Source organism: Coenobita brevimanus, chromosome 29, assembly GCF_032717465.1.
Source record: "Coenobita brevimanus isolate Jiangsu-jjx chromosome 29, ASM3271746v2, whole genome shotgun sequence".
In the NCBI taxonomy this organism is placed as follows: Eukaryota; Metazoa; Arthropoda; class Malacostraca; order Decapoda; family Coenobitidae; genus Coenobita; species Coenobita brevimanus.
This window is the reverse complement of record NC_136982.1, coordinates 37,408,155-37,426,762: the sequence shown is the minus strand read 5'-3', so window position 1 is coordinate 37,426,762 and position 18,608 is coordinate 37,408,155. Positions and strand designations below refer to the sequence as shown.

At 42.8% G+C, this 18,608-nt stretch overlaps 1 protein-coding gene across 1 annotated transcript in view; it reads right to left on the bottom strand.

The window, feature by feature from the left end:
* cac (calcium voltage-gated channel subunit cacophony) overlaps window positions 1-18,608 on the bottom strand; it is a 2,326,612-nt gene that overhangs the window by 237,023 nt on the left and 2,070,981 nt on the right. Inside the window, exons 43-44 of the mRNA XM_080268748.1 lie at window positions 4,653-4,759; window positions 4,102-4,347 (exon numbers count right to left, since the gene is read on the bottom strand). Of these exons, the coding sequence (XP_080124874.1) occupies window positions 4,102-4,347; window positions 4,653-4,759 (353 nt within the window). The remainder of the gene's footprint in view (window positions 1-4,101; window positions 4,348-4,652; window positions 4,760-18,608) is intronic.

Genomic DNA, 18,608 nt, shown 5'->3' with positions numbered 1-18,608 from the left:
ATATATATATATATATATACACACACAGAGATATATAGATATATATACATACACACATAAATATATATATATATATATATATATATATATATATATATATATACACACACACATATATATATATATATATATATATATATATATATATATATATATAGTAATACCTCGATATAACAGACTTCAATAGACTGGATTTGGCTTTTATCGGACGAGGTACTGGACTAAATTCCTATATATCAGAAAAAGTCTGATAAAGCCAGAAACAGTCCAAACTGCCTGACCACTTCAGCTATGTTCACCACAATAAGGCAAATAAAAGACATGTTTGTCAGTGTATAGTACATTATTATTATTTATATTTTACTATTTGATTAATGTAGTGAAGTTATAACACAGTACAGTACCACAATGATAGTCAAAACAGTTTAAAAACCATTCATGCTATCCGGACTAATGTCTGATATATCGGAAAAAGTCCAAGTTAGCAGGGGAAAGTCCAGATGTCGCTTTTATCAGAATTTCACATTTTTCGGAGTGGCTTGGGCCCCAACTAATCCGTTACAGTGAGGTCTTACTGTATATATAGATAGATGGATAGATAGATAAGTAGATAGATAGATAGATAGATAGATAGACAGATAGATAGAAAGATAGATAGACAGATAGATAGAAAGATAGATAGACAGATAGTGTACAATACACATTTTAGGAAACGAGAGAGTACAGTAGGTTAATTACGTACGAGTCTGGAGGAAACAGCAGTCAGATAATTTTCTGGTCAGGAGGGTTGACAGGAGGTTAGTGAGAGATGTTAAAGTTATAGGAAGTGAGGAGTATGCGTAGCAGCACAAACTATTGATTTGTGATATGGTGCTTAAAGAACGAGTGATGAAAAAGAGGACTTATGAACCTAGGAGGAAAATATGGAAGCTGGAAACCAAGCAGTAAGGGATGCCTTCTATAGTGAGATGAGGAGAGTGATGGCTGAACAGGGAGCCGTAGACAGAGGTGTTAATTAAGAGCACAGAGCCCTCAAGAACAACCTCTTGAGAGTTACTGATGTAATATGCAACTGGACAAGAGGCCCACCAAGACTTAAAGTAACTTGGTGGTGGGATGAGGGCGTACAAGCTGCAGTTAAGGAGAAAAGAAGGCTTTTCCTGGAATGGAAGAAAGGTGGTAACAAGGAGAAATACTTGGCTGCCAAGCGCAGGGCTAGAAGAGAGGTATACAGGGTGAAGTCTGAGTCACAGAGACTTTTACTTGATAACCTAAATCATGGGGAAAGGAAAAATATGATATTTAAGGTGGCAATTCACATGAAGAGGGATAATCGGGATATTATAGGTGAGCAATGTGTGATGAACGATGAAGGGAGGATAGTGGTGAACAGAAGGGATATTAAAGATGCATGGAGAGAGAATTACAGCCAGTTGTTGAATGAGGAGTTTGACTGGGACAAGGAAGGTTTGGAGCCTGAAGATCCGGTGTTTGGCCCTTGGCTTTTCATTGACACTGCTACTGTGAGTGAGGCAATAGGCAGGATGCAGGTGGGGAAGGCAGGAGGTGTGTCTGAGTTGACTGCCGAAATGTTGAAGGCCTCAGGATATATAAGGGTGAGGTTGGTCACTGACCTGATAAATATGATTATATATGAGTGTGTTATCCAAGATGACTGGCTGAAGAGTGTAACTGTATATGTGTACAGAGGGAAGGGTGATGCCCTGGAATGGGAAATTACAGAGGTATAAAGCTTTTAGATCAGATAATGAAGGTAATGGAGAGAGTTCTAGAAGGTATGCTTAGAGAAAGAGTGAATACTGGTGAGATGTAGTTTGGGTTTATGCCAGGCAGGGGGACCACTGATGCCATATTCATTGTTCAACAGCTTCAGGAAAAATATATAAGAAAAGGGAACTGTGCTTTGTTTTTGTTGATTTGGAAAAGACCTTTGACAGAGTCCCTAGAGAGGCGGTGAAATGGGAAATAAGAAAGCTTGGCTTGAAGGAGTGGCTGGTTAGGGGTGGCTATGGCCATGTATGTGGGTGCTCGAACCCAGGTAAGACTGAATGGAGATTTGAGTGTTGAGTTTTCTGTGAATGATGGTGTGCATCAGGGGTCAGGTTTGAGTCCAATGTTGTTTATCATGGTACTTGAAGCCCTCTCACGTGACTTCAGAAACGGACTCCCATGGGAAATGTTGTATGCTGATGGTTTGGTGTTGACTGGAGAGAATGAAAGGGAGGCAGAGGAAAGATTTAGGAAGTGGAGAGATGGTATGGGGCACAAGGGCTTAAAGGTAAATGCAGATAAAACAAAAATGACGATCTCTGGAATTGGTGGCGGTACAGTCAAAGAAGAGGGAGAGTGGCCATGTGAAGTTTGCCACAAGGGCATGGGAAGTAATTCCACCTTGTGCAGTGTTTGTGATAAATGGATCCAAAAGAGATGTTGTGGTATTAGAGGTACACTACGAGATAATGCTGATTTTATGTGTGCAGCGTGTTGGGGAGAGCAGGTGGAGATTGTCAGACGAGAAAGAATTGAACTTGCTGGTGAATCTCTTGAGTGTGTGGAAGAATTTTGTTATTTGGGGGACATGTTATGTGCTGGAGGTGGGGCTGGAGCTAGCTCTGTGGCTAGGGTGAGAAGTGGTTGGAAGAAGTTTAGGGAGCTGTTGCTTCTGATATTGAGAGGACTCTCCCTATGTGCTAAGGGGTCTTTGTATGCAGCATGTGTTAGGAGTGTGATGCTCTATGGTAGTGAGACCTAGGCAGTAAAGAGGATATTCGCAGGCTCAAACGTACAGAAATGACAATGATTAGGTGGATGTGCAGTGCGTCCCTGCGTGCAAGGCCTGGGGGGTCTGGGTTTACAATGGAAGAGTTGAGAAGTAGGATGGGACTGGAGTGTATTGGTGTTGTGATGAGAAGAGGTAGACTGAGATGGTTTGGGCATGTGGAGAGGATGGGGGATGATAACTGGGTGCAGAAAGTGAGAAGTGTTAATACTGGGGGTGGGGTTGCGAGGGGTAGACTGGGAAAGACATGGGACGAGGTCATTAAGTGTGACCTTAGGGTTAAGGGCCTGAACAGGGAGGCTGCCATAGATTGTGCAGCATGGACAGCCGCCATTAGGTGACCAAGGCCGACGCATGCATGCATGTTGGAGTGTTCAAAAACAAAATGAAACAAAATATATATATAAAGATATATATATATATATTTATATATATATATATATATATATATATATATATATATATATTTTTATATATATATAGATATAGATAGATAGATAGATAGATATTTATATATATATATATTTATATATATATATATATATATATATATATATATATATATATGTAGGCTTTACATAACTGAAAAAGTTTAATTTATATAAATTACTGTCACCAATTCATATGACTCATATTCCTGATTATCTTACACAATGCATTCAGTTTAGTTGCCACCAAAACATGCCAATAAGAACAAGGCACTTTTTAACTGCTTAGTATAATCTGTCAGAACAGTATTTCCCTTTAGATCCTGATTTTCACATGACTATGCTTACAAAGAATATACTGTAACCTGTAATTTCCAACCAAACAGGTTAGATAAAAAATGAAAAAATGATTACCTCAGTGATTTTACTTTCTATTATTTTATGTGGATAGCATGGTGAGAATTATTTGTACTTAGCATTGCAACTATTGCATGTGTTTATAAGCTGTGCTAATTTAGTAACAATTTTTACCTTTATTATTGCTCTGAAAAATTCTGTATGCAATGAAACTTAAAACGACACAGTGTTCAAGGAATCTTAGCATCAGATGCATGGTAGGTTACACAGTTTTTACTTTTACTGTGATAAATTACAAATACTGTAATACTCTAGTAATGCTCAAATTTCTAGCCCATAGTGCGAGCTAAATAACCACATTCTGAGGAGTTGTGCATAACACAAATTAGTTTGGGAGATACAATTCAAAACACGACACAAAATCAGAAAGCTCTGCGGCAGAAAAGTACAATGTCTAATGGTGGGGGAGGGGACATTATTCTTATCAACTTCGGTTAAATGTAGTGGGAGCCTTACTGATTCTGAATCCATTTCCTCAGTCTGGGTTAATTCTGTGCCCTCTATTTCCTCCGTGTCTTCAGTTTCGATGATCTGGTTTTCTGATTTCTCCATATTACTGAGGAGCTGAGCCCCCTCCCCGCAAAGAATGTCCTCAGTTGACTCATACTTCTCCTCCTCCTCCTCCTCCTCCTCCTCCTCCTCTTCCATTATCCCCATCATCTCCTCACTCTTTATTTTTCCATAAGTCTCCTCTTTTCCATCCTGTAAGATTTTGGAATTTCTTTTATATTAAATCTAATGTCATAAGATCCCTAAAGTGACTCAAATAAAATATCATAAAAGAAAAGAAAAGTCAAAGATTGATACTACTCTATGGAAAATAATAAAAAAAAAGTCATGCCATAACCAGGAAATGGCGTACCTTTCTTGAAAGTTACCACTTACAGGAATGCAAAGATAGTAATCATAATTTTGATGCTTACTAACCTGAAGCCAAGTTATGGCAAGACAGTGGCTTTCAGGGTAAAATAACAATGAATGAAAACAGAGGCAAAGGAACCACTGACCAGTCCTCCCTTTGGTTGGATTTGCCCAAAGCGTGTTGTCCTCCAGTTCTCCAAGATGAGAAGCCCACCATAGATCTTCCCTACTGTCAGTTTCTCGTACTTCAACTCTGCAGGGGAGGTACACAATGATCTTTCTATCAGCGGTAGTATAACAGCACCAATTTCAACGAAAAAAATGTAAACAAAAAGTTTGCAGTGCCATGAACTATTTCCCCTCATATGGAGGCAGTGATGTTGTAATTAATGTTACTGCCACCCCAGGCACGTCTGGATGTGAACCCAGCAGATTGCAGGAAACTGGTCACATCAACTGGGCACTCCTCAAGACCTAATGTTGTAGAAGTGCAATGCATGGAATGAGAAATTTTGTTGTAATGTAGGGGACTGCATTACAAGGAAGCATAATGGATTGCTTGTAAAATATATCTTGTTTTGGCAATAAAGCTGTGAAAGATGAAGGCCTCACAGTAGTTAAGCTAGGTGAACTCTTGTCTCTCTGGGTAGTGTAGCTTCTCAGGGGTGACAATTTGATGGCAGTTCACAAATGATGCTGTTTGGCTAGAGGTTTCAGATGGCTGTCATGGCTACTTATGAAGTGTAGTGTTGGGTCGAGGGGCAGGCATTGTGTGCAGTGCTGGGTGGGAGAATGAAGTATTTTGTGCAATCTGGAGGTTGTTCGTTTATTTCTTTGTGATGAGAGACAATGCAGCATAATGTTACATACGGGAGATGGGTTCTGAGCTGAAGTGATAAACTGCGTGCCTCTTATATTCATATACTGTAGTTCTCGACAGAGAGCATTTTTTCTTCTTGATATAGGTTATCTATTTCTGTGGTCTGGCAACAATTTGTGTGTGTGTGTGTGTGTGTGTGTGTGTGTGTGTGTGTGTGTGTGTGTGTGGTTGTTAAGGCAGTGGCCCAGCTTAGGCTTGCATAATTCACTGTCAGTCTAAAAGAGCTGTACACAGACTGCTTTTAGAAATTTCTTCAAATGTCTAAAGGAAGTACCCATGAGCCTTTTCAAGGGATCAGGTTTATAAGAGGCCTTGAAATGATGTTTGAATGCTGAGAACAGGTCTACAGCATGTCTGTATCCAAAGTATGTCCTAAAATTATGAGGTGTCTCACTAAAGGGAGTGACTGGTTAACTCCTCTGCTTCAGTGATCTTGGATTTTTTACCTCTGGAAACAGGGATTTGGGGGGAAAAAATTAGAGATTCATAAATCAGTTATTTATACACAGTGCTTGGGAATGATACCTAATACAAGAAAATGCAGTGTTTTGTGGTCAGCCCAAAAGTTTGAAGGTAACACACAGGTTTGTGAGGTACCTATGAGGGCCCACTTTTTACACATTATAGAATACAGTAATCCCTCTAATATCTGAATGCCCAATATCTGAACATCCCCACTAACCGGACATAATTGTCCCGGGATCCAATATTCCCAAAATGGGCCAAAAACTGCAAAAAATTCGAAAAAAATCTGACTTTTTTCCCTCCCGTAATTTGAAATTGCTGCGTGGCGCCGAACAGCTGTTACACCATGGTCCCTTCACCCCTTCCTTCCTCCCCCTCCCCCCTCCCCTGTCAGGGTTGCCATTTGATATTTTTCATTACCAAGTGTGGGCCAATTTGGTAATGAAAAATTCGTTTGGTAATGAATCAGAATAATGCATTATCCAATGGATTTTTCACATGTATCAGGATACACAGGATGAAGATGGTGGATTGTTTGCTCTCTTTGATTAATCTGCTACCCTACATAGCGTGAAAATAATCAACATGGTGTTAATTATATGGAGAGTGATTACATGTATTTCCACTTGTATATATAATTAGTGAAGAATAAATGCTAGCTTCACGAATTTGGTAATGAAAAGTTAAATTTGGTAATGAAAATTGAGGAGATTGGTAATGTGGCCATTGCGATCTGGCAACTCTGTTACCCCGCCATCATCAACAGAGCCAAACTCCGATTGAGAGCAGATGCTTATAGCAGTGCAAGCCACAGGTGCTTGTTTTTTGTGAATAAACAGTGAATAAACTGCAATACCTTGCCACAAGAACGCACAGGAATTTACAGTGCTGTGCAGTGTTGAGAAATTAGAATTTAGAGTGCAGAGGATTAACTGTGGACTGCAAACTTGCGGTTCAAACCAGTCCAGGAGCAGGGGACTTGTAAGTACCCAGAATGTTTAATATTGTATAAACTCACCTCTAAAACCTTATTTTATGGTTCTTTTGCATTTATTTCATTCTTTTATGTCCCTTATTGGTGTGATTTGGGTCTTAAATAGGTGCAATGCATCTCCAGAGGGAGTTGTATAGGTGTTTTTCTGAGCTAGGGTCCATAAGTACAAGTCCAGGAGGCTGGGGCCCAATATCCGGACAGGATCACTATCCGGACATGCCTTTGGCTCTATTACGTCGGATATTGGAGGGATTACTGTAATACTTTTATATTTCTTATATTCAAATAAATATAATGAGTCAGAAACATCTCACCAGAGGGAATATCAATAAAAATAGTGCTTATTCATTCCTGTAGTTATTCAAGTGCAAAGGCTAACATTTCCACATCCCAAGACCCTTCTGCAATCAAGCTCATTAGGGGTTAAAGCTAAAAACCTGAAGGTGTGAATGAGATACTACCTGTCTGCAGTTGTTGCTGATATAACCCTAGTTTGGCTGGCTAAACAGACCCATCAACCACTGGCATGTAACCATCCCAACAGGGTCATCACATGCTGTGAACTGATGTTCCCTTGTGGAAGTTTGGTTCCTAGAGGAATGTTGCATTTGTGTGTCTCCATCCAGTTAACAGAGGCACCATAGCAGGCTCCACTCCACCTCAATTTTTGGTTATACAGTTACCACCCAGCCTTGTAAAGTTTTGGGGAGTTACAGGAGACCATTAGGCTTGCAACTCAGTGCAGAACCACCTGAAGTGGAAAACAGGGTAACAAAAGGCAACAGGAAGAATGGAAGAAATAGGGAGGGAGGAGGGAAGAAACAGAAAAAGAATGATAAAGGTGAAGGAAGAAGTAAGCAGCACTAAATCAAGTGAGTGGATGATGGTTGCCACCACCTGCCACCATCTGTCTGCTGTGAAGAGAATGATGGTTGGTTTGGTTGGTGATGCAATCAATCTGTTTCTAATGACTATAGCTACTGACGGAGCCGCCCTGTTGCTTGTTGAGCTTTGGAGTGTTGTGAAACTTTTGCTTGGTCATCAACACAGGTCAGTACTGCTACTGAGGTAGGGAAGGGGGGTTGCTAGGTCATGAAGGGAAAGTTTGAAAGTGGGGGTGAGAGGGTTGGGTTCTGTGGGTCACCACTGTCTAGTATTCTGAATGTGGAACTTTGGTTTTGGTAAAGTACTTGGGTCTGCCTACCTGAGAGGAAGCTGTCTTCCATGTTTCTGTTTCAGATCTGCTAATCAATATGTCTTGGTTTATGTTCAAAGCTTTGCTTGTGCTTAATGCTGCTGGTGTGTTCTTAATGAAGGTTGTTTCTTGATGAAACCATCTACAATAAGTTGAGTCATCTTAGAAAGATGTATGACGATCGACGTCTTATGCTGGAATCCATGCTGGGAGTCTGACTAAGGAATGTGCAAGGGCCACATACTTTAGGATTAGACTTTCCTTGATTTTGGAAGGTGTGCAAAGCATTGATATTGGACTTTACGATGAAGAACTGTTGGGCAGTTTGCCTAGCTTCAGTTTGAGGGTGAGACTTGTTTTCTTCCAGGTATCTGGAATTTGGTTTCGAATCCAAGAAAAGTTGACAATTTCTGTGATGCTGCTAGGCCTGTTGTGAGGTAAACAATGGGTATATTTGTGAGTCCTTTGATTTTTCTTTTTTTTTATGGATGTGTTACTAATGTATAATAGTTTACAAGACAGTTGCTTGTTCCTTTGTGCTGGGGATGGTACCATCATTGTTAAGTGTCACTTCATGGGTCTGAATGTGTGAGTTTTGGGATGCGCAGATTTTTGCTGTTGTTTTCCTTTATTTGTTGCTGTTTGTTCTTTGATCAAGGAGTCAATAAAATTTTCCAGAAGTCATGCTTGTATGTGTTGATCATTTCATTAAAGGTCTTATTTAGACTGTGTACAAGATCTAGTTTGACTTAGGCTAGTTGAGTTGTTTTCCTTAATTTGATGAACTGTTGTATCCGATGGGAGACATTAGCGTTGACGTTTTTTATGTTACCACTAGAGATGTCAAACTTAATGGGTGTTGTAATGATCCTTCTTTATCAATGTTTGAAAAGAGTTCAGACTGAAAGTTTCTAGTTTTTGTTTTGTGTTAACTATGCCCAAAGAACCTTCTTGTATTATCTGGAGGTTTTTCTGCTCATCACTGTCTTCCTCCAGTTTAACCTCCAGGACCAGGGAGTTTGTCCTAGTATTGCAGAATTACTGCTAGTCAGACTCTTATCTCCTTCAGTGGGATGACACACACATTCTTATCATGCAGGAAATTGCTAAGCACATTGTCTCCCATTTCTACGTCTCACTCAGTGCCACAGTGCCACTTTCTGGTCTCCAGGACATCCAGAGGGGTGTTTTCACTTAGTTGATGGAGGGTCTTGATGCTCTGCTCTCCCAAATAAGTTTGTGTTGTACACTCTCTCCCCTCCTGCAGAGCAGCTGGTTTGAATTTCATTTATAAAGAATTTCTGTCCCATCTGCCTCTCCCAACTTAAGTCTTGCCTGGCCTCTTCAGTCACAGGTGAACAGCAGGAAAGGGTCTGCGCCTATCTTTTACACGTCTACTGTCTTTTCATGTCATGGCCAGCTGCTAGAAAGGATGGCCAGTTGCTACCGCACCTGATGGGCCGAACCCCAGGGATCATTCAGGTGTCACAGTGTAGTTTCTGGTCAGGTTGGGAGATGAATCACGTCTTCCTCCAGTAGGAGTACATAATTTTCCTTGCATACTACAGCAAGCAAGTGATGGTAACAGCCTTTCTGGAACTGCAGCAGCTTCTGACTCTGCACTGAATGATGGGATCTTGGTCAAGCTCTCTGGCTCTAAAGTGATGGACCGTGTCCTTGCCTGACTTTGCAGTTTTCTGAGGCAGTAGTCTTTTGCTGTTTCGCTTGGGATGTACTCTCCCAGTCATTCCCATCTGCCACAGGGTGTCCAAGGGCTCTGTGCTCAGCCCTTTTCTTTTTAATACTCTTCCCTCTGATATGCTGTGTTCTCAAAACATCTCTGTCCTTAACTGTGCAGATGATCTCTTCATCACCTGTACTGCATCTTCCCTTCAAGAGACCCAAGCAACTCTGCAGGGAGCTTCCAAGAATATGTTAACTAGGCCAAGGTCTGAGGTGTCATCATCAGTGCCTCAGGATACACTTGTGTGCCACACACGGCAATTATTACCTTCCTTGCCTAAGACCCTCGTAGAAGCTGCCCCCATTACCCTGTATATACAGCACACTTTCCTCGGTTTGCATGCTGATAGTCTCTGTATGACTTAGTGATATTGGATAATGCACCTGAAATCCTCCTGCCTCTAGTGCCTTGACATCATGCATGTTGTGATTGGTGTACAGTAGGCTGTTGATTTTTATTTTATTTTTTTTATGCAATGAAGAAGGAACCAAAGGCCAGGAACCCACAAACCATTCCTTCCAAGAAGAAAACAAAAACAATCTAAACGAGGGCCAAATTCAAGATCTGTTCATTTTGAGATGCCTGGACACACTGTGTTTGAAAAACTGGAGATCATAGGAAATAGGAAACACAGACAAAGGGAGATAGTTCCAGAGTTGATGTGTTGCATAAATGAAGGACTAGGAGTAATGGTTAACTCTTGCATTGGAGAGTTGGACAGAAAAAGGATGGGAGTTTGTTGCTAGACGGGTGCTATTTGCCCATAGTAGAGGTGGAAGGATGCAAGCAGACAGTTCAGAGGAGCAGTGACCATTGGAATACCAATAGAAAAAGAGATAAAGATGCAACAGTGTGGTGAGGAGACAGAGGTTGAAGCGAGCCAGTAAGAGGAGGAGAGATGATGAGACAAAAAGCTTCTGAGTCCACCCTATTGAGAAGAGCTGTATGTGGGAAGCCTCCTCACATGAGAATTGTACTCTACACAGGGGCGAACAAAACCCGTGTATAAAGTCAACAACTGAGCAGGGGTAAAAGAAGGTACAGAGTTGGTTTGACACATCTAATCTCCTGGAAACAGATTTTAGAAGAGATGTAATATGATCTTTCCAAGTTCAGTCCCAAGAGAATGAAACCCCAAGTATGTTTAAGGGTGATGCAGGAATAAGCTGGATATTATTAAACCTTAGTGGGCACTCCTGTGGAAGATTTTGTCGGGTTGATAGGTTTAAGAATTGAGTTTTTGATGCATTAAAAACAAAATTATTTTTACCCCAGTCAGAGATACAAGCCAAGTCAGACATTAGGTGTGCCATAGTCTCATCCCTTGTTTGCTGAAGTAACTGCTAAGATGGACGTTGTGGGAACCAAATGGGAAGGTGAAGGGTGGAATCATCAGCATGCGAGTGGATAAAGTTAGATGTACAGCTTAGAAGGTCACTGATGAATAAAAGGAAGAGAGTTGGTGATAGGACAGAACCGTGAGGAACACACTATTGATAGATCTACGAGAAGAACGATGGCCATCTACAACAGCAGCTACAGAACAACTAGAAAGGAAGCTATATATGAAGGCACAAATAGAAGGATTGAAACTGTAAGCGTGCAGTTTGGAAATTGAAGATTTATGCCAGACTCGATTGAAAGCCTTTGAGATGTCAAGTGCAATGTCAAAACTTTCACCAAAGTCCCAAAGGGAGGATGACCAGGAATCTGAAAGGTAGGTGAGATGGTCGCCAGTGGTGCATCCCTGACGGAACCCATACTGATGATCAGAAAGAAGGATATAATAGGAAAGATGCTTTAAAATTTTTCTGTTAACAACTGACTTGAAAACTTTTGAGACACAGGATGTTAAAGCAATTGGTTATAGTTAGAAGGCTGGGAATGGTCACCCTTCTTTGGGACTGGCTAAATGAGAGCAAACTTCCAGCAAGAAGGAGAGGTACAAGTTGAAAGACAAACACGAAAGAGTTTACCTAGGCAGGATGTAAGCACAGAAGCACAGTTCTTGAGGACAACAGGAGGGACCCCATCAGGCCCATATGCCTTGTTAGTAATGAGGCCAGTGATGGCAGACCCTAATCCACCTTTCCATCTCGTATCAGGCATTTGTCCCCAGCAAAGGTTTTACATGGCTCCTTTGTGTACAAGTCAGCAGTGCTGTCACAGCCCCACAAGCTTGATGCCTTACAGAACTGCTCTTCATTTGGGCCTGGGGATATTTCTTCCCCATTTTGTCCCTTTATATGTCTGACATCCTCCCCTTCCAGTCCTGTCATAGGGTTTCTAACTGCAGCCTCCTCTACCATTTCCTCCAGTGCCCCAGCAAGTAACCTGTCTCCTCCCTTTTCCCTGCCTTGGACAATGATCCCCTCTCCCCTTCATGACCAGCATCTCATTTGCTGGTCTCTGTCTGTGCCTTGTCATGTTTTTCAGGATCTGTTCCTTGCCCCCTTAGTCCCTTCATGGTGCAACTGGTCTCTCCTCTGCTTCCTTGTGTGGACTTAACTGTACAGTAGGTACCCACAGTACGCAAAGTAATCCCTCTAATATCCGAACGCCCAATACCCGAACATCCCCACTAACCGGACATAATCGTCCCGGAATCCAACATTCCCAAAAGGGTCCGAAAACTGCAAAAAATTCGTTTAAAAAAAAAAAAAAAAAAAAAAAAAAAAAGTTTTTCCCGCCTGTAATTTGAACTTGCCACGCGCAGCGCGGGACAGCTTTGTTGTGGGGCGTCATTCCTCCGACATCTGATAGAGCGCTGCTGCATTCTCCCCACTTTCCGCCTGTCTCTCGCCGCGAGTGCACGCTCGTCGTCATGGCTGCCCACGTGCTCGCTTTTGTGGTGGTTCCTTACCTGCTGCAGGCACTCCTGCTGCTCTCGGGCCTCCTATTAGTGTGTGTGATGATGGCCCCGCCGCCTGAGAAGAGGAAGAGAGTGGTGTTGACTCTGGAGAAGAAACGGGAAATATTGGAGAAAGTAGATGCGGGGTGGTCTTCTTCCCGCATCCTCCGCGAGTTCAACCTGGCCTGACCTACTTTGTTCGATATCAAGAGATCCCAAGACAAACTCATGCAGTACACGGCTGACTTCTCATCGAGAAGTAAACGCAATGTGGAGAGGAAGGTGATGTTTACTCCCAAGTTTGCTGAAATCGACCGCTCCACGTTGACTTGGAATCGACAGCAACATGCTGCTGGTGTGATGGTACGTGGAACTGAGCTGAAGGCTGCTGCTGAGAAGTTCGCCAGGCTTCACGATGCCCTAGACTTCAAGGCATACGAGGGTTGGCTCTTCTCGTTCAAGTTATATGGCATGGCCTTACCAACCGTAAAGCTCATGGCGAAGCTTTGGACGCTAACGAGGATGGAGTTGACGAGTTTCAGCACAAGGTGAAGGGCTTGATCGACAGGGAGGGCCTCACTCTCAGTCAAGTCTACAATGCTGACGAAACTGGTTTATTCTATCGCTCTTTGCCAACGAACACTCCAGCTGAGGAGACGGAGAAGCGTGTACCTGGCCGCAAGCTCTCCAAGGAACGGATATCTGCTTTGTGTTGTGCCAATGCTAATGGCATGCACCGGCTTAAGCCAGTTATTGTTGGCCGTGCAAAGCAGCCTCGGAGTCTTCATTGGGTGATGGATGTCCTTCCTGTCGTCTGGTACCATTCTTTGAAGGCATGGTTTACAGCCCAGATCTTCAAAGACTGGTTCCACCGCCACTTCATCAAGGAGGTCATCAATTACCAGGCGAAAACACCGGGAATCCCGAGCGACCAGGTAAAGGCCCTCCTTCTCCTTGACAATGCACCTGCCCACCCGTGTGACAAGGACTTGGTGGCTGAGAATGGCCGGATTAGGTGCATGTTTCTGCTACCTAATACGACTGCTCTCATCCAACCAATGGATCAAGGAGTGATCGTGGCAACAAAGTGCCTATACCGACGGAAGTTCCTGGATGAGGTGATGGTTGTTCTCGAGGACGAGGACGAGCGCAGGGAAGGACGGGACACGCAAGGCCAGCGGACTCTGGAAAATCTTCGCCGCTACAACATCAAGTCTGCAATCTACAACTGGGCCAGTGCATGGAAAGAAGTCCCTGTCAAGACTCTAGAAAATGGTTGGTCTCGTCTGCTTCTCGGAACGGATGTGGAGTACGATTTTCTAGGGTTTGACGTGGATGACTTCCATGCACGGCTACATACGCATGGCGACGATGTTGATGTGGACGATGTGCGTGAGTGGTTGGATGACGACGAGGGCGATCCTGGGTATCAGACCTTGTCTGATATCGAGATCACATCTTCAGTTGCAGGTGTCAGTACCGAGCTTGAAGATTCCAACGAGGACGGCGAAGATGATGTGGACTCATCTCAGCATGGCACTACTCCAGCCATCCCCAAGCTAAGCGCACTCCGGGAACACCTAGAGTTCATTCTTGACTACCTGGAACACCCGGACTGCAACAGGGAGATGGGGCCCTTGGGACTTGTGGAGGAAGTGCCTGCTTTCAAGCAGCGCATCATCAATCGTCAGAATCGTCGGTCCTTGCGTCAATCAACGATTGACAGTTTTTTCAGGCCCGTGACCCCCGCTGTGCTCAGCCCTGGCTCCACTCCGTTGCCTCCCCAAGACAGGCCCTCATGCTCCGAGCCACAGCCCAGCACATCAGCCACGGTGGTGTCACCGCTCGACATGAGTTTGCGTCTGTCTTCAGAGTCGTCTGCAGTGGGTACGCCATCACCACGACCCAGCAACGCACCCCTAGGTCACCTGCCAGTGATACTCTCGGACTCTGACAGTGATTAAACAGCAAGAACTTCTCCATTAGACCACACGGGAATTTACAGTGTTGTACAGTGAAAAAAACAGTGTGTTGTGTTATGGATTTACAGTTGTGAGTGAAAAGACTAATTTGGAACAAAATTTAACGTAAATAGACTTGTCTGTTTTTGCTTTAGAAAATGATTAGAAGAGTGGGAAAAGTTAAAGTGCAGAGTGCAATACTTAGTAAGTTACAATGGAGCATTAGTTAGACAAGAGTGCGCACTGTGAAGAGAACGGACTTCTGAGTGCGATTGACTAAGTTCAATGCAAGACTTCATGAACAGTGTACTGCAAGTGCTTCAGGAAATCCTTCTTACTGTCAGAGTCCAAGAGGGGGCGGTTATTCATCGAGATGGCCATGAACTTGCTGTAAGTAGGCAGAATGTTTCATACTGTACTTTTTCCATACTATACTTACCTCAGACACCTCATTTCACTCTTTAATGTCCTTTATTGGTGTGAACAGGGTATTAGGAACTATGCATGTGCAGTAAGGTGTTTTTCTGAGTTAGGCTAGGTTAGGGTCCATAACTACCAGTCCAGGAGCCAGTAACCAGAATGTTTAATATTGTATGAACCTACCTCTAAACCCTCATTTTATGCTTCTTTTGCATTTATTTCAGTCATTTATGTGCCTCATTGGTGTGATTTGGGTCTTAAATAGGTGCTATGCATGTCCAAAGGGAGTTGTATAGGTGTTTCTCTGAGTTAGGGTCCATAAGTACAAGTCCATAAGCTGGGGCCCAATATCCGGACAGGACCAGTATCCGGACCTGCCTGTGGCCCTATTACGTCGGATATTGGAGGGATTACTGTATATGGGGGGCAGAGGACATTGCATACTAGGAATTCGCATACTCAGAATACATAAACTTATGGGAAAAATTACATATGGGCGGCATCCCCCTTGACGGGCAACTCTTGAGACTCCTTTCAGATCTAAGTACTGTACTGCACAGGGAAACTATCTAAGACGTATTACCTAAGATAATGTAAACCAATAAGATTATGGCTTTACTAAATCAACAAGGATATGGCTTAACTAAACCAACAATATGGCTGCTCCCCTTAACCCAAGAGGACAACAAGGTTGATGGAGATAAGAAGGGGATCCAAGGCAGGACAAGGCACCTAGCGAGCATCTCCTGCATCACCCACCACACCACCCGACACACCACCTTCCTCACCAATCTCATCACCAGCACCTTCAACACTTTCACTACATAATGTACTCACTTCGTTCATAAACCCTTCAAAGTCTACTTCTGACACCTCAGACATCGCATCATCCTCGATCCTCCTCAGGATATGGTTCTTCTGATGTTGAGGGGAGTGATTCCTCACATTCTTCAAGGCGCAGGTAATGGGTGATGAGGGTTTGCTTCCGTCTGTTTACTTCCTAGTTGTGCTTGTCTGTGTAGTAGTGGCAGGTTTTGTCCAGTGAAGTCATCACCTCCTCCACTCACAACTGACAGCATTCGATGTCCTTGAATTCTTCCTTGAATTTATCAAGGGCACACAGTACCCGGCTGATCTCCATCACGGACAAATCTTCACTCTCCATTTGGGCATCATGTGACGAGTGTGCATTATCGACATCACAAGGTGGGCGGAGCGTAGGCAACTGTTATCGCTTCTTGGGGTGGCAATGTTGCGGACTCGGGGTAACCCCGGATTTGGGCCACTCTTCGCTGCCGTCTCACCTACAATGAGTTCAATTCACGAACTATTAAAAAATACATTAAAATTAGGAAAAAAATAGGCCCTCGCGTACAATGCGGATCGCGTATTCTGAACTTGCATACTGTGGGTACCTACTGTACTTGTCGTCCCTAGTCTGCCTACTTCCTACAGGAATTCAGCTGATGGCATCAGACACCATCAAATATTCCTCAACTTGGCTACTGAGGTGAATTTCTCTCTCTCTCTCTCTCTCTCTCTCTCTTCACTGATAAATTGCATGCTTCCCCTGCTACACTGGGTAGGTGTGACTGATGATACGTGATGTGTGTCCATAACGAGGCAGTCAACCACTTCTTACTATAGTACCACAGGTTCTTTTCCCTTTGTACAGGGTACTATCCTCCACCATCATCTGGCCTAACTGTGAGTCATCAGTTTTTATGTACCTTCCCTCGTGTGGTGGTTCTGTGGCTCAGCATCTATGTAATTACAATGTCCTTACATATGTAGGCCTGAGGAGTTCAGGCAGGTTGTCCCAGACCTGATGTGAGTCTCTATTATGGCCGTGAAGTAATAACAAGAGGCTCATGATCTGCTGTCTAACACCTTTAATCATCCATGACCAAGTAAAGATGGGGACAAACATCATGACATGCTTAGCCACTGTGCTTATTTCTGTAACTTAGGCCTCAGAGCATGTGATGAATTATTTGCTATCCTGGAATAAAAGTACACTACATCATCCAGGTTACCAAAGTCATCTCCCCTAGGTACTCATTTTGGCAACAGATGCGAGCACTAGGATTTGAACCTTTGTGCTGTCGAGTCAGGAGTTCTGTAGCCATCAATGCTAATCATGGCCACCATGGTCACTGGCTGGCTAAGAATTACCCTTTTACCTAACAGTGCTTCAATTATTGGTGTGAGTAGATTATAAGCCAACTTCCTTAAGATGTCTCCATTATCTCTATGGTACAACAGATCCTCATTTTATGATGAACCAGAATATGATGAATCACTTCTATGATGTCTACAAAGTTAGAGTCTTTTTTCAAAACACAGTTAAGTTTTCATTCACACAATTATTAAGATCCTATATAAAGCCTCATTGATCATTATTTGATTGCTATTTTTGCTTATATAATCACCAACATGCAAGCTTACAGTCATCTGTTTCTTCCAAGATGGCCTTAAAACTCATCACTGGATATGTCACTGTTAGTGATGGAACAACAGTATTGTTCAAGGAGCAAGCAACATGCAGCAAGGTGAAATAACTACAATACCTTCTTAGGTGAGTTGGAAACTAATTTATACTAATTTTTGGTGGTACGCAGCAAGTGAAACAAAAACTAGTACATTAGGTGAGTTGGAAACTTGTTTTCAAACTGTAATGAGTGGGTGACCCTTGGCCAAAGATGCATTACCACTGAACCTGTTATAACTGACTCGATTTATGATGAATCATTATATGATGAAATTACTCACATGCATCATAAAACATGGGTGTGTTGTACTGCTTAATGACAATTTACAGTACTTTGTAACCTTCCAACTTTACACATGACTGAGCATTATGATAATAATTTTGATAATGATCATACAGAAGTTTTAGTGCCAACTCAATCATACAGGTGTGAGACTATGGCATGGCATGAAAATGAAAGTTGAAAGGAAGAAGGGTGGAAATGGGACTGTTGAGGAATGTGTATGGAGTGAGAAGAGTGGATACGATATGGAATAAAGTAATTTATAAAAAATATGGAGTAAGGAAGTCTGTAGACACCTAAATTGAAGAGACTGCTTAGATGGTATGGGTATGTGGAGAATTTGGGTGTGAATACATTGGTAAAATGGTATACCTGAGTGAATCTGAAGGTGGGAGGAGGCGTGGTAGGCTAAAAGAAAGTGGATAGACATGGTAAATGAGCAGGAGAGAAAGAGAGGTCTATCTATCTATGGTGAGACACCTCAATCCCATAAGGGATGACCACATACAAATTGCCTCCATGTTGCCCTGTCTCCTGCCATTTCATTGCCCTCCCTTCAACTCATACCCCTCCTCTCTCATATACCTCTCCACTCAATCCCTCTGTCTCATCCCTGGTCTCCCTCTCCTGCCCCTCTGTACCGCCTCACTCACATACATTCTTCTCTCACTCTCCATCCTCTCCACATGGCCAAGCCACCTCAATGTATTTCTCCTAATGCTTTCTATCACATCCACATCACAATATTCCTTCACTTCCTCATTTGTCAGTCTGTCTCACCATGTAACTCCACATGCAACTCTCAAATAACTCATTTC